The 17,049-nt window shown below is 43.4% G+C and overlaps 1 protein-coding gene across 2 annotated transcripts in view; it reads left to right on the top strand.

Annotated features, from left to right (window-relative positions):
* Positions 1 to 17,049, top strand: part of LOC143284681 (ubiquitin-like modifier-activating enzyme 1) — a 43,981-nt gene that overhangs the window by 15,757 nt on the left and 11,175 nt on the right. For both annotated transcript variants that reach the window (XM_076591610.1, XM_076591611.1), the window contains exons 11-20: positions 212 to 382; positions 2,649 to 2,753; positions 3,340 to 3,576; positions 3,803 to 3,968; positions 5,655 to 5,737; positions 6,882 to 6,995; positions 13,453 to 13,566; positions 14,073 to 14,219; positions 15,260 to 15,334; positions 15,774 to 15,966. In XM_076591610.1, the coding sequence (XP_076447725.1) occupies positions 212 to 382; positions 2,649 to 2,753; positions 3,340 to 3,576; positions 3,803 to 3,968; positions 5,655 to 5,737; positions 6,882 to 6,995; positions 13,453 to 13,566; positions 14,073 to 14,219; positions 15,260 to 15,334; positions 15,774 to 15,966 (1,405 nt within the window). The remainder of the gene's footprint in view (positions 1 to 211; positions 383 to 2,648; positions 2,754 to 3,339; positions 3,577 to 3,802; positions 3,969 to 5,654; positions 5,738 to 6,881; positions 6,996 to 13,452; positions 13,567 to 14,072; positions 14,220 to 15,259; positions 15,335 to 15,773; positions 15,967 to 17,049) is intronic.

Here is a 17,049-nt window from a genome sequence, read left to right as displayed (position 1 = left end):
TTAGGTATATGTTCAAGGCCTGTAGGCCTTTTTTGAAGGTCAGACATTGTAATGACTGACACAAAGATAAGACAGTAGTAGTACTAGTATGTTAGAAAATTCATACTGCCTTTGAAGATTTGATTGTGCATGTGAGGATTGTAATGGAGTTATTTTGTGGTTATTTGGATGAAGTAGTTGGTGTTACCAGTCATTTATTATGTGATCACAGGCGGATGGAGAGGAATTTGTGAAGGTTGTGACTGAAGTCAATGCTGCCTCTGGTGCCAAAGTGGAGGAAGTGGACAGTGATCTGATGAAGGAGTTTGCATACAATGCCCTTGGTGATGTCTGTCCCATACAGGCCTTCATTGGGGGCATAACTGCCCAGGAAGTCATGAAGGTGAGAGTGCTCGGAATTGCTGCTGCTGATGATCTGTTGGTTGAAATGGGGATTATGCCTGACAAGGGTTTAGAGCTTATTGTTCTTTTTAAAAGAATAATTATTATTATTATTTTTTTTTGTGGATATGGGCTTTACTGTTGCTGTTGAGAGGAAGGAGGAGAAGAAAAGTGCTGACACTGTTAATGTTGGAATGAAGGAAGGGAAAAAAAAAAGCGCTGATTATTTTTAATGGGTGCATGTTTCACCGTTAATGCAGAAAGGAAGGAAAAGAAAAAGTTGATTATTTGTAGTAGATACATGCTTTACTGTTAATTTAGAAAAGACATGGTTGTTATTAGTGGTTAGATGGTTGGGTTTTTTAAAAAATTTTTTACTGTTAATGTTGATGGGAAGGAAAGGATACATGCTTTTCTGTTAATGTTGAAAGGATGGTTATTATTAATGTTGAATGAAAGGAAAAAAAACAACACTGGTACACTGGCACGTGCTGTGTACACTGCCTTATTCTTCTAGTTCACGCTTCAGTTCTTGTGTAGTATCTGCTTTGCATACACATTGATTTCCTCAACAAATTTCTGATCCAGATTATTATCTATAAAATAGAGAGAAAAAGTAAATGCAGTCTGTGTTGTGTGGGTCTTTTTTCAGTCCACTGTCACTAGAAAAGTTGGCAATAACAGGTATTTGTTGGCCCTACATTGATCCTCCTAAACACACTAAGGCCACCCCCACTCCTCTTCCCCCCCTCTCTGACCAGGTACACTTGTCCAGTTACCATCAGCCTCCTCACCCTATTTCTACCTCTACACCTCCCTTGCATTGGCTCAGTGCCAAGTGTGTCACTGCCACTATGTACTGCTGCCATTTCAGTCACGTCACTGTCAGTCATGTGGACGGAGTCTGTTCTGTAAAGCTGGTGTCACTCACTGATAGGTCAATCTTCTAATCACTTCATTGCTCCCTTGTTTTTCTATCGAATCGTCCGATTAAAGTTCATTACTGTCTTATTCTTCTAGTTCACACTTCAATTCTTGCAGAGTTTCATCTAAAGAAAGCAATTTTGGTTGTTTTTGTTACACTTCGATCACAGAGCTTGAGCCAGGTGTTGCCATTTTGCTGAGCGTGTGACGTGAGAGTCAAGAACAACACCAGTAACCCAACTGAATCGTTTAAATAAAAGACTACCTTACGAGGTAGATAGGGTTTTTAGCTATCAGTAGAATATAGAAAGATTCCCCAAGCTAAAGCTGCTTGTGTTTTTGTCAACGAACTCAATATAAAGCAGAGAAAAGTCCAAATATTTTGGAGATGAGTTATCTTGTCAATAAGGCAGTGAAGCATAGACAGTTACATTGATGAGTTAATCTCGTCATACAGGCAGCCAAGGGGTTCAGAGGTAGCAATAACTATATATGCATTATGTAGAAGTGTTGTTGAGTGCTGCTTTAACTCTCTCCGGACAATGTAATGCGTGAGCATTCCTGTATAAAATGCATTCGGATTCGGACGACGGAATGGAATAGCATTTTCAAAAAATAAAAATCCATCACGCACTGTACACATGATTTTCATTTTGTGATTAGCCAAGCTGAGTGCGCTTTTCTGGGTCACTCCACAACCGAATGGTATGATTGGCCAGCTTGTTATGTGTGGCCTGTCTCGCACATACGCAGACAAAGTCACTGACCGGTCACCCTGTTAGCAAAGTGGCGTCTGAAGCGGGGGGTTCTCAAAATGTTGCGGAGCGAACAAGGCAGCGATGGCAACATTTTACTGTTGCCGAAGCTCTTGAAATTCTACAGACTGAAGGGTCGGACATTGAAGAGGTGGATGATGATGAAGAAAGTGAATTGAGTGCAGAAAGTGAGCATGGCTATGGTGATTCGGGGTGAAAAATTGGCATTATTTTCTACATAATGGCAAAACTGTAAAAATAAGATGAGAAATTTGATTTTTTTTTGGTATGTAATAGCCCAACATGTAATAAACTAGTTCTGAAAGTGTCATTTTCTTATTCTGTATTTTGTATTTTTTGTAATTTTTTTTCCATACCCTGGGCCGTCTGTGGGGAAAAGCAAGGGAGAAAACTTGCTATCCTGAGTGAGTTAAAAGGCAGCAGTAAGTGCATATGTAATATGTTGAAACGTCACAGAGTGCCGTTTTAAACAGCAGCAGAGGAAGGGGTCGTGGGGAAAGTATGTATGTGTGTATTCTCTTTCATAGCTGATATTGTTCTCTAGTTATGCTTTGTTTTTTTATGCAGGCATGCAGTGGGAAATTCACCCCTCTTCAGCAGTTCTTGTATTTTGATGCCCTGGAATGCTTACCTGAAGACAAGTCTGTCCTCACTGAGGAGAATTGTAAACCAGTAAGTGCCTCTGTTCTGTTGAGTTTTTTGCAAGTGTGTGGGGGTAAGGATGTGTATGTGTGCATGCATTCGCACTTGTGTATTTGCATGTGTACAGGTGTGTTGTAAATGCATGGTCATAATGTTGCAGATGTGTCAGAAGTGGTAGATTGTATGAATATTTCAGAGTTCGAAGGTTTATGTGAGTTGATGCACTTCTATACAATGAAGTAGAATACTCATGTGCAGAGTGTTTCTGATCTTCAATATTCTGAGATTTAATTTTGCTGTTTATTGATTTTTATCCTTTCCAGAGAGTTTTTGCCTGGAAGAAACCCATGGTTTCAGAAAGGTGATTTTCTGTGTGAAACTGTTCCTCAACAAGTCTTATGGACCATAGCATTTTCCTACCCAATAGTAAAAGTACAATGGACAAAATCTGTTTCAAATTAACATTGTTGCATTGAAACAGGTAATGACAGGAAAAAAATCACACTCCATTATTGACGTGCCGAGGAGAAAAGGGGGGAAGGAGTTTTTGAATAAACATGTACTGGAATAGTTGTGGGAATGCAGTGCAATCAATAAAACTGCTGTTGTGTTTTAGCGTAACTCCCGGTACGACGGCCAGATCGCAGTGTTTGGGGCGGACTTCCAGAAGAAGTTGGGGGATCTGAAGTACTTCCTGGTGGGCGCAGGGGCCATTGGCTGTGAGATGCTGAAGAACTGGGCCATGATGGGCCTGGCCTGCGGTCCGAATGGCATGATCCATGTTACCGACATGGACCGCATCGAGAGATCCAACCTCAACAGGCAGTTCTTGTTCCGCCGCTGGAATGTGGAGGTAAGATGGGGTTGAGCTCTTGGCTAACGTGAGAGGTGTCAAAGGAAATGGGAGGAGCGGTAGGGGTGGGGGTTTGTGAGGTATCACCTTTCCATCACACCAGGGGTTTTTGCAGCCCTTCACCCACCCACTGGCTGTAGTACACTTTTTTGATTCAGTCCCTCTCACATCCCTGAAAAGTGATAATTTATTCTTTGTTTTGAAGCTAAAGTTGATTCCTTTACAGGAAGCAAAATCCACAACAGCAGCTGCAGCTGTCAAGGTCATGAATCCATCCATCAAGGTGAAGGCCAGGGAAGACCGTGTGGGTCCAGAGACAGAAAACATCTTCACAGACGAATTCTTTGAAGCTCTAGATGGAGTGACAAATGCCCTGGACAACGTGGATGCCCGTGAGTAGGATTACTAGTTCGTTAAGTTGTACTCTGGTAAGGTGTGTGTGTTGGGGGGGTGAGGGGGGTGGGGGGGTGCAAGTCATCTGCATTTCTAGATTGGAGAAATGTTATTACATCAGCCTCCAGATCAGCAAAATTTTCAGGGGGTTGCTTCCAAATTCTTGCCAGAATGTCAAGTTGTGATTTTAAGACTGTACGATATACACTTTCTGTCCGCAATTAAAAAGAAACAAATTATTCTCAGCTAACTGCCATAATTACACTACCAGGTTGTTTATTGAATGGTTACACTAAAAAACAAGAGGCAAAGCCTTCAAGACTCACTTGTGCTTTGTGCTTTATCCAGTCAAGGAATCACGAGGAAAAAAAAAAAAGAAAAAAAAATCGTTGAAAAGTGCTCTGTATTGAATAAGATATATAAAATAAGCTTGGGAGAAAAAAAAAAAAGGAGGGAAAAAAAGTTATGCGAGCAGGATCGAACCATGCATGTTTAGTTCCGAAGCAAGCAGACTGATCCCCACTGCTGCGGCGCATCTGACGTCATTTGACTAAATTTAATGCTTGAACAGTGTTGACGTTTTCTTCTTCGTGCAATAAATAGATGTGATTGTAGTGTATGTAATAACGCCGTTTAAATTGTGTTTTATGTGTGTTCTGTTATATCTCGGTTATTCTTTTATTTCGGCGGTAAAGGAGACTGTGCTATCCCTTCAAGCACAAAGCAACACATGGTAGATCTCCAGATCTGCACGAACCAGTTGAGGCTTACAACGAAAGAAACGATCAATTCAATTTTTCTTTCATGTTCATTCCAGTTAATTCAGTGTCCACTTTAGAATATTTATATGCAGTAAACACGTTGGTGGTGCAATTTGTATTACTGAATGTGTTCTGTCCAGAATTTGTATTTCTTTCCTTTTGATTGTGAATGAGAAAAACGAGGTCATGTCTTCGAATACAACAGACCTGCAAGTAGGCCTAACTCAGTGGGAAGCGTTTTTTTTTTAGAATTTTCGGATTCGGAACAAACCTCAGGGAAATAGACCGTTAATGATTTGAAAAAAAAAGGCTTAATTCAGGAGACTTAAACCTGTTATTTGTATGACTGTGAAGATTTTTTTTCATACTATGTTTAAGTTGAATTTGGTATTGGCATGAATTTGGTATTGGCAGAAAAAGTATTTCCAGAGAAGATGGCAATGTTAAAGTTTACCATCGACACACACACACACACACACACACAAACGAACATGACAACCGAACACTGGTTTAAAACATAGACTCGCTTTGTTTGCACAAGTAAGTCAAAAAGGGTGGTTGAACAGTTTCAGTCAGCATTGAGATTAATCACTCTTTATTGCCAGTCTTACCTCAAAGTCAGTTTCAGTGTGTGTGTTTTTGTTTCTTTGTGTGTGCATGAAACACTTTCCAGATCTGGAACATGGGCACACTCATTTATGCCAAATTTTGGCCATTTGGACTCATGCACCCCTGTCCCTGTAATGGATTGCCTTCAAAGACTGCTATTTTATGTTTGATAATATTTTTATGACTCGTGTTTATGCTAGTCTGGTCATTCACCTCTTTTTTTGTTTTGAATTTTGTTTTTTGCAGCAAGTCATTTCCCTGTCAATGAGTTGGTGTAAACCATTTGGTGGAAGTAATTGGGTGTGTGTGTGTCAGGTATGTACATGGACCGTCGCTGTGTTTATTACTGCAAGCCCCTGCTAGAGTCTGGAACCCTGGGGACCAAGGGCAATGTGCAGGTGGGTTATTGCTGGTTTCCTGTGTACTCCTGTCTGGTGGACTTTGTTTATGCCAACAGATAGTTAGAATGTAGAGTGATGATCTGCTTATTTGCTGTTACAGATGACTTTATTTGGTGCAGAGGAACAGTGTAGAAGTGTAAACATCTCCATGGTTTTTTGTGTTTTTTTCTGCCTTAAGATCGCACAAAGTGTTCGCATAATGTCCTCATTGGTGACACTGCTTCCTTTCAAAGTGAAAGTGAGATTGCTTTGACTCGGGGTAAACGTCCGGGAAATTGTTGTCTTTACTTTTTTACGAAAGAAAAAGGGAGCATCTGGATCAAAGTTATGCATTAAACCATTGCATGGGGTTCAGCTGTTGGACCCGCTGTTAATGAGCAGACATAGCTGAAGGCATGTTGGAATGAATTAGCTAAAGCAGCTAATTTTTATTGGAGCTCTTGGAAACAGGTCTGTTCTCTTTTGTAAACAGAATGAAGTATGCGTTCTGTGTTTGTTTTCGTTGAAGATATGCACACATGTTAATTCATTATTGTCAATTTTCCATTTGATGTTCCTAGTTTTTACCATTTTCGTCAGACGGCAGCAGAAAAAAACTGAGAAAAGGGTTCAGCTGAAGAAATGCTGTTTCTGTCATAACATTGAATAATATTAGTCTTGCCTTTTTTTTGTCTTTTTTTTCTGTAGAGAGAGATTACTTCTACGGGCTTTTTGAAGTTGATATGACATGAAACAGTGACTGCAGCTGCCTGCAGTTTTACCACAGTAGACCTTGTCAGTCAACATAGTTGTTACTTAGGAGTGTGACATATCCATAATTGAGGCTTCAGCTCCTTTTGTATTGGAAACTGGTCACATTCCATACAAGAAAACCATGCACGCACATGAGCCAGAGTGGTGCATGATCTAAGAAATAAATAAGATTGCAAATCAGTCTGTAGTTTCAGAAGAAAATGAAAATAGTTTTGTCTCAGTAAAGCAGTGTAGGAAGTATCTTCTGCAGTGAGATGATGAACTGTAAACATTCTGCACTCTGTTGTTGTGAACATCTTGTTTATTGTTGATAGTAATTGTAAACTGGGGGTCATTTGGTGTCTTCATATATGCCAGGTAGTGTATTGATGAGGAAACTGTGTTTCAGGTTGTGATACCCAAGGTGACGGAGTCCTACTCCTCCTCTCAGGACCCCCCAGAAAAGTCCATTCCAATCTGCACATTGAAGAATTTCCCCAATGCTATAGAGCACACTTTACAGGTCAGTGCTGAGGGTGTTGCATTAAGAAAGGATAGACTGTCAGCTTCACAAAAGAGTGGGGGAGGGCTGACGCCATCTGATGGCATAGTCTGATCACTTTGTGTTTGAGCTTGTACATGCAGCATGTTGGAATCAGTTTATATAAACTTTATTTTAATTACACATACTTAACCGTGACCCAACTAGTGCAGACTCCGGCAGGGGTCTGACATTCCTGTCCTGTGCAAACTATCCGCCCATGCGGAGCAGACGAAACTACGGCCGATAACCTCCCGGAAGTAGGTAACCTCCCCTTTGTCCCGCTGGTTATCGCCCTCTTTTTCCGGCAGCCATCATGACTCCTGTACCTGTGCTCTTCATACGGCTAAGTTTTTTCGTATTTTCTGTCTGTCTGTCGATTCTCTGGCGTTCTTGTTTGTGGTCAAATTATGTCTCCAACCAGGTCACATAATTATGTAGCTCGATTGGGGAATCGTGCTAAAATTAAAGCGCGATCGCAATCGATTCGCCGACACTCTGGGCCCTCTACTCCTGGCCCTCTAAACAACGCCAACCCGCCGCCTTCTCCACTTCCTCCGCTCCCTCCGGTCGACTCCAGACCTCCGCCACCTCCTCTGATGACTTCTAGAGGTTTGTGGTCACACACTCAGGTCAGTGTTACCTTTCATGTCATTTTTATCGATCCGCGAACTCACTCGACGCGATCCGCGTTTTCTCGGCCCTGCCAGTCGGCAGTGTACGAGTCGATCTCCTCTATCTCTTTACCATACCCACAGTTGCACCAATGGAATGGCCACAATCCCTTGGGAAAAAAAAAAAAAAAAAAAAAAAAAAAAAGGAAGGCAGCTTGTCTTGGATCCGCACGTTAGACTGGGCCCTATGTGCGATGCGTCCGTGGTGGCGGCCGTGACATCGGATCACGCGACCCCCCACGCGGCTTGCCTCGACCGTCTCGGATCCAATAGCGACCGAGGCGTGTAGGGATGCCCTCCCCTGGTGTAGGGAGGAAGGTGGACCACTAGGGGACACGCTTGCCCATACGCGTGCACCCCCCCCCCTTGTCCGGATCACCCGATCCAAGGGAGGCAACCCCTGCTTCGGCACCCTTGCCGGTGACCGCCGCAGTTATTTCCCTTGCACCGGCACTGCTCCTCGCCTTCAGTGCGAGTGTGTGCACGGTCCTGCCAAGCTATGCGGCGATGACCCCATCTGCCACACCGCCGAGTGCTGCTGTTTCCCATCCACTAATGGTGTCTCAGCAAGCTACTCAACCAAACAATCAGCAACTCATCGCTAAACTTGCTGCAGCAATTATGCACCACTCTGCCTTCTGGTGCCGCGCCTTGCGCCCACAGAGCAGGTACGTGCACGCCCCATTGGAACTTAGGCAGTGTTGGATTCTTCTGCCCCATTGCCTAACTCTGCTGTTTCCCAGACTAATATTGGCACTTCCACGTTGGAGTACCTCTTATATCATACCATATATCAATATCAAGGCGTGCAAGCCTGACAAGGCCTTTTACCCGCTTGAAGTAGGGAAGAAAAAGAGAGTCCCCACGTATGTCTGTTGCATTTTTCAACATTGAGTGCGCAGTGCTTGATAAATCAGAAAATATGTAAACGAGTTTTGTATTTAAAGTTTTCACAATGAATATCAAGATAATTCTTACATGTATTAATAACTCGATCCTGCCTCTCGGCAGTGCTCGGGCCGATCTTGTCTATCACTTTATCCGTCAACACACAACTGACAACTGAACGCCGGTCCTCTCGCAGGAGCTGTTCGCGAGATTGGACCGCCGTTCAGCAACAGGGGGATGCACATCCCACGGCAAGCCGACGGACTTGTCACCCCCTCGCCCACGACGCCCATAACACTCGATTACGGCACCGTCTTGCCACATGCCCTGACCGTCTCGCGTCCGATGGCAACCGATTCGGGTTGGGATGCCCACGGCACTAAGGGACATTATAATTATTCCCCTTGCGCTCGTTTTCACCTGTGTCGGTTACGGTGGCATCGAACCACGGACTCTCACACACAACATGACACTCCTCCCTGTTCAGCGAGGACACGTCGCACAAGGGGGATATGTGCTCTAAAGACACATTCCTTTTCGATGATTTTCGGCGCCAAGGGAGGCAACTCCACATTTGTAACCTAGGCGCTCGAAGCTGTGGTTAGTTTCGCCGACACAGCACATCACTCCTGCCCCCCGTGCTGTCCACCAACGATGTTTTCTTTCGGTTTCTCATTGGGTCCTCATGCCCAGTCAGGGACTTTACACATCTTTGCATAGCAACTGCACTTTTCTTGCTGTTTCTCAGGCTATTGGCCACAGGAAATGCATCACAATATTTCCCCTTCTATCCATTTGATTTATTATCACAAGCAACAATCACGAAATATATATAGAAAAATCTATACATATTAAAAAAAAAAAAAAAAAAAAAAAAAAAAAAAATCTATATATATGTATATATATATACACACACATATATACATATATATGAGATATATTGCTACATTCATACGCATTTCTGCTTTCACGTATAGATGCGTACTTATCCATCGGTATACACATGTGTATGTGCTTATGGGATAGGTTCAGACGACTTTCATATTAACATGTACAATTATATTTCTATCTCAATTCATTGACGTCTGTTCATTGAGATTCCCTACATAGCAATATAGGCACACTTGCATTTGCGGCCTTCTGTTCACAATGCCCAGAACTCTCTGCCTCTACGTACTGGCACTTTATTCATATGCGTATGTACATCTCATATGTAGGTGCATGGACAGATTCCTTTCCATTGATGATTATGCACACTTACCCACTTACTTGGGTATATCGGTGCACGCTACACGTATGCTTATACAGCTGCTTATTTCTTGTGTCTCGATCTCTTGTCATTGGCATACTTCTGACATCACTTGAGCTGATGGAAGTTTTTATTCCCTTGGCACATATATGTATTCATTTTCATAAATTCATCCCTACCTTGCTTTTGGAGGACGACTGCACTCACAAAAATAAAATAAAATAATAATAGCCTCATTCACGCCTGAATGTATGCTCCTTCACATTTCAATAGTGGCTGGTCCTTAGGGATCCACACATACCCCCTTCACACCCACAGGGCTAAGAATGCCTCTCTTGGTGCAAGGACGGACAAGGCAACCCAACTCATTTGCCTGCAACAATCACCCATAAGGCTGGAGATGCACAAGGAAGGGTGAGGCAGTCCAACTTAGAGGTGCCACTCTGGACACACATGCCTTTCATTCCTTCCACGTTTGTAAGGCATCCCTTCTTTCTCCCCTTGCCTACAACAACCCTTGGTTTGCACCACTGTGATTGTGACAAAAGCTCCACACAGGCCCTACATCCTAGCCAGCCTTCCCATGAAGAGGTGTCTATCTTGCCTTACAAGTTTCAGCGGACCCAAAAACTGCCCACTGGGCAGGAGACAATCACCCTCAGCCCATCTCTTCTACTCCTCTCTAGTAGCAGAAGGCCTGGGTCATAATTGTTTTCCTCTACATTTGGGAGAAAGGCATATTGACGAGGACGGATGCGTCCCACAAAGCACAACGAACCGTCCATTAGCCACAGGGGTGTACCTTTCTGCCCACTCATACCAGCACGGCAGATGCCGCATTCAAGCACATCAGTTCACCCCAACACAAATCCAGCATCAACGTCTCAAACAATTGGCGTTCGAAAGCACTTTCTGCACTTAGTCTTCCCTGCCCGATCCTTTCGGCCTCTACACACAACCACTGCTGTGGTTACAGATGGCCATTCCTCCTCAAGCACTGTCTTTCCAATGAGACACTTCCAGAGGTTGCTAGCCTAGGCAGGCTATCCCATCATGGAGCCCCAGCCTTCGGTCAAGGGACTGTCAGAGGATGACTTTGTTGTCACTTCGGAAGCAAGCACCATGTCTTTCTGACACACGGTTGCACCACAAGACCCCGTCAACTCTTTCCGGCTTCCTTACATTGCAACATAATCTGCATGGTGAACACCTTCGTCCCTGAAGCACACGGCAGCTGTTTCCTGGTTTACCCATGCTGATTGGTGTCCTCCTAGGAACAGTATATGATAATCAGTCGAGTACGACAGTCTCCATCAGAACAGCAGAGGAGGCATCTGCTGTCCAGTCTATTCGGGCTGGAATTCGATTATACAATTTATAGTAGAGAGTGTTTTGCCCAAGTTGCATCCCCGGTCCCTCAATCAAGAGGGCCTTAGGACTCACAATTGGGAAGGTTCCCAAAGGCTACTTAGGCCTAAGGCTACAGCACTAAGTCCCAGTGCAATTTGACTTCTAGTCTGAGAGACATAGTCATTCATGAAAGACTAAGCTGCAAATGATGTCCCTTTGCAATTAAGAAACCACTGGCCATACTAAAAACGTATGTCAGATCAGTGCCTTGATGTCAATAGCCAGTACAACACATCTTGAGCCACTTACCTCCCTGCCCCGCCCCGCTCCATCCCAGACTCAGTGCGCACCACACACAGCCAGAGGCCTGTCATGGATCCGGTCCCCTTTCTCACTAAAAAACCTTCAGCAAAAATTTTCCCCATGGAAACCCTCTTCCATTTGGGAATTCCATCACTGAATGAGACTCAGTGACCTGTGGGCACATGAAATGCACTTCCACAGCCTGATCCAACCCAGCCATTGACTGCGGACAACCTTCTGCAGGTTACTCCAACAGGCCACACTCAGGCAGAGAAGCCACCAAGCCTTCCGTATGCCCCTTCGTGATGGTACCTACCTGGGCAATTACACAACCCTGTCCCAGAGACACCAGGGACATCAAGTCTTTTGTTGCCAAATGTCTGCCATCCTATGCATAGGCAACATACCAGTGCTGTCATTTTTTGACAACGTCAAAAAAGGGGGGGGGGGGGGCCAGGGGCGGGGGAGTGCCCATCGCCTGTCAGCTCGCATGGAGGAGCTCCACAGATCTGGCTGTCATGCCTGAGGCAGGCCCAACACGGTGACCTACCTCTGTCTCGTGCCACAGTTTCCTTCAAACACAAAAACCACTTCCACTATCGGCCCACATCCGTTGTGGAATCATCAGATCAAACCACATGCGCACCTCCTTGCATTGACGCTCATCCGCGCTCATCTGCTCAGCTGTGGTCCACAGACCTCCCCCACAATACAGCTGTGGACCTCTATCTTCTTTACCCGCACTAATGTCCTTAGGCGACACAGTACACTCTACTTTCGTCAAATTCTACTTGAGGGACACCTATTGCCTAAGGGATAATGGCTCATCGACTTCTACCAGAGAGATGTCGCACGCCTGCGGGTTGATGGCGCAAGAGCCATCGCTTCTGTGGTAGCTGCACAACAGACCATCACAGCTCACAGACAGTAGAACAGGCGAGCCCTCCACCTTGTCGTGCTATTCTGCACTAGTTGGGTCACGGTTAAGTATGTGTAATTAAAAGGAAATTTTCTATCTAAAATTACGTTTAAATAACATACTTACCGTGACCCAAATTTAAGACCCTCCCGTCCTCCCCGCTTCCTGTTCTTCCTGCTTGCTGCGCTGGTGATGGCATATTGCCGTCAAAAGAGGGCGATAACCAGCGGGACAAAGGGGAGGTTACCTACTTCCGGGAGGTTATCGGCCGTAGTTTCGTCTGCTCCGCATGGGCGGATAGTTTGCACAGGACAGGAATGTCAGACCCCTGCCGGAGTCTGCACTAGTTGGGTCACGGTAAGTATGTTATTTAAACGTAATTTTAGATAGAAAATTTCCTTTGACAGTATATATATAAAGATGAAAGACTTCCCACTTCTTTGGACAGTTGATATGACATGTTTGAATATTATTTGCCAGTGAAGTTTTATGTGTTGGACATACACATACATACAATGTTCTTTTCCCCCACTCCACTCCCTCACACACACACTGCTTCTTAACATTTGCACAACCCAGTTGGCAGCAGAAGTACACATGACTTCAGAATGTCCTGTGGATTAAAAAACGAAACCACTACTGGTTGAGCCAGATTTAGACTACCCACTCATACTGACACAGTGGACAGTGTGCTTCAGATGCAGAATCAGAAGTGCACATGCATGGTCTGTCTGGACACATGGAATTCCTACCACCACTCCACTTTGTTACTGATCTGGATGAAAAGGAGTCTTGATTCCAAGTGGTACAGTGGCATACTGGCAGTGGTGCAATGAACGTACTAAAAGCAGTTATGCAGTAATATGGAGTCTGTAATTTGCATTTAAGACAGTATAAGTCGATAGATCCTGCATAGCTGAATGAAGGAACACTTTGTGTGTGTGTGTGTGTGTGTATTTGTGCCTGAAACACAGCTAAGCAAGAAAGTTGGAGAAGGTAGGAATGGGATGCAAGCTAATGAAGCTGAAGGATTCAGACCAGGTCACCTGATTTCAGTGGGCACGAGAAGAGTTTGAGGACAAGTTTGCACAGCCTTCAGTCAATGCATCCCAGTACCTGACAGACCCCAAGTTCCTGGAGCGCACTCTGAAACAGCAAGGAACTCAGCCGGTAAGTTAACTGTGTTGTCGTAACTATTCAGTTCCTTGTGTTGTGAGGGGGTGAAGAGTCTGAGTTTGAGATCCCACCAAGTGGGAACAGCGAGCTGAACAGGTTGTTCATGAATTACTACAGGCATTATTGAACTACTGAAGTGATCAGATATATTTAAAAAACAATTCAACGAAAACTGTGCCAATGTAAAAGAAATTCTAGAGAGGATGAGGTTGGGTAGGGGAGGTGATGTTACTGTGGAATGACAGAACCTCTTTCGATTGTTCAATAACAGTGATTAGCCTTATTGAAATGTGTCAATAGCTTCCTTTAATAACATTTAGTGCATGCTTAATGTTATTCATATTTGTTGAAAATCAGATTGACCAGAAACGTGATTAAATTTTTTTCTTCTAAACACTCCTAACTGATCCTGTCAATTATTTGCATATTTGAAAATGCCACACTGCTGTTAGGTCTGGCGGCGTATAGATGAACCATGCTGGCGATAATATTGGTTACAGATAGAAACGTTGGAATCAGTGAAGCGTACTGTGGAGACCGAGTACTATCCGTCATTTGACAAGTGTGTGGAGTGGGCCCGCAACCTGTTCCAGGCCAACTACAGCAACCAGATCAGACAGCTTCTCTTCAACTTCCCTGCTGACCAGGTCAGTGCTCGGCTAGCTGTTCTACTCTGTTCACTCCGTTGCACAGGATGGGTGCTGTCGGTTGGCTGGAGTCCATTTCCGGAAAATCTTTGATGGAAGTTAGTTCTTCAAGACTCTTACATTTTGGCCAGACTGACTTTTCGGGGTGTTTTTTCTGTTGGTTGGATTGTGTGGTCCACTCAAAGAGCCTGTAACTTTTGTTATTGTTTGTTTTGTGCTTCAGGATTTCAGACATTTTGTTTCCTATATTTTATGATGATGAATGATGATGATGGTGATGTTGCTGCTGCAGTGGGGGGTCCATGTAGGTTTAGGACTGATTGACAAAGCTGTATTCATAAGATATCCTGGCGTAAACCAGGCTTAGAGATGTAGAAACCTGCAGTGTTGTCAGGTCAAAACTCTAAAATGCATCCATGTTCTGGATGACCCTTGACTGTGTGGCCCCAGTCTCCCCATTTGAGCCCATAACTCACTCAACTCTGGGTAGGAGCCAGTTGTTTGAAAAAAATCACCTTTGAATAGTCTGATGGGGCTCGAACCTGCATCCTTCCAGCCTGCAATGCTAACCATGTTGCCATGGTGGTTTTTACAGAACTTATCTGCTGCGGCAGAAATGATTTGTGCAGTGCTTATATTTTACTAAGAAAAGTTGTTGATGAAAAACTAAATAGGGTATGTTTTTGTTCACTGTTTATAATTGCAGAAGACCCTTTGTTATCTTTTTAAGTCAGACTCCTCCTTCGACACTGGCATGTGATTAAATGTAGACAGGCTACATAGACAAACTTGCTTACTGTTCTACTAGCATGTGATCTAATATAAATAAACTTGTAAAAAAAGAAAAAAAGAAGAAAATATTTATTTCATCCTAATGTGAGTGCAAGTGGATGTGATCATCACAAATGACGCCATTATAAGTGCTTCTAAATCAGTTTTTGTTATTTATTGATTAATTGGCCCTGTCTTATGTTGTTGGACGATGGGTGTGTGAAGAACTGCTGACAAAAATGATGACTTGCTATCTTCCTGGTGTGCAGATGACTTCCTCAGGTGCCCCATTTTGGTCTGGTCCCAAACGCTGCCCTCATCCGCTGGAGTTCGATGCTGACAATGTAAGTTAACCTTTCCTGTTAAGGGAAGGAACATTACATGGTCTTCTTCCCATCTATTAAGTACATGCGTAATGCAGATAAGCCTTGACCTGTTATTTTATGTTCACTTTGAGAGTTGCTTTCTGTTGTCCTTGCTTTATATAGATTTTTTAAGTGACATAAAGATAGCACATTTTGTATACCAACTATTGACTTTCAGTGGACTGCTCAGATTTGAATAAGATAAATTATTTGGAAAAAAAAAAGTTTTTGAAAAACAAAATTAAGGCTACGGAAGCTTGGTTTTGTCTTGATAATTTTTATTTTATTTTTTGTGTGAACTGTGTTAATGCAGATGTTCAGACATGTATGTGATACAGTGCGCTGTAGGAATATGGTGTACAAGATGAAGGTGACACTGAGTGTGCTGCTGGTATGTGTGTGGGTGTGCATTGTACAGGAGTTGCACCTGGACTACATCATAGCAGCAGCCAATATGAAAGCCTTCATGTGCGGCCTGCCACCTCTCAGGGACCGGGCAGCTATCAAAGACATGGTGATGAAGGTCACTGTGCCAGAGTTTGTGCCCAGGTCAGGGGTTAAGATCGCCGTCACAGATGCTGAGGCACAGGCAGGGGGCAACAATGATGCGGGTATGTGGAAGGGTTGCTCCTTGATTTGTATGTGTGTGTATGTCTGTGCTTTGTCATTAATATATTCCATTTGTCTTTTTTGTCAGTCTAGAGTGATCTCTGTTGTTAATTTTTGTAACCATCTTTCAACCCCCTTTGAAAATTTTTTAAAATATTATAGTGCCATCTGTTCTAAATTTTTGTAACCATTCTCTTGATATTGATGTTGATTGTTATTGCTGTGGGCCCCTGTGCTAAGGAGGGAGAACTATAGCCATCATGATGATATTAAATATCATTTGAAGATCGCCTTGCATTTGGACTGCAGTGGGTCACAACACCTATTGGAATGAGAGACAGTGGGTCTTCTTGGAGATCAGTTGGTCCTCCCCCCTTATCTCCCTCTTAGAAAAAAAAAGGTCCACACTACATCTTTCTTACATTGATTTGGAACTGCTCCATTCACTCACTCCTACACACATTTTAAATTGCCAGCTTTTCTTTCTCTCAGGTACACAAAGACCACCTGTTTTAGACCACGCACAGTCTTTCCCTCTGTAGTGAAACGAACAAACCACTTGACACAAATTTAAATCTTTATTTTACTTGTCACTGGGGGAAGAAAATAACACTGGATTGTGATAGAGATTTCAGAATGCATATTTGCTGGCTTTTTGCTTGACGATACAGTCAGGTCTTTGTGCAGCTACATTCGGTGAAGGCTTCACACATTCGGAAGTCTTACGTAAAGACTAACATTTTTGAAAGTGTAGTTTCACAAAGATGCAATTGTATGGTCATGATAACTTAGTGTGGTGTGTATCTATGTTCATCATACTGTGCTCTTTCTCTGTGAGAGGTGTCTTCATTTTGTGCTGATTAGCATGCATGTACACTCTTTATGGCCCTTTCCCTTTGTATCAGTACTTTTTTGTTTGGTTTTGTTGCAGTTATTTTGTATTTATTTTGAAAAAAAAAATCTGGAGGATTTTTATGCATTTTTGGATAAAAAACAAAACAAAAACCCCTTGATAAGTACTGACAGTGCACCCGAATGACCAACTGTTTTGGGCTTTATTTTAGGCGTAAAGAACTTGCCGGATT

The sequence above is a fragment of the Babylonia areolata genome, chromosome 8 (assembly GCF_041734735.1).
Source record: "Babylonia areolata isolate BAREFJ2019XMU chromosome 8, ASM4173473v1, whole genome shotgun sequence".
In the NCBI taxonomy this organism is placed as follows: Eukaryota; Metazoa; Mollusca; class Gastropoda; order Neogastropoda; family Buccinidae; genus Babylonia; species Babylonia areolata.
This window is presented reverse-complemented; position numbering and strand designations above follow the sequence as displayed.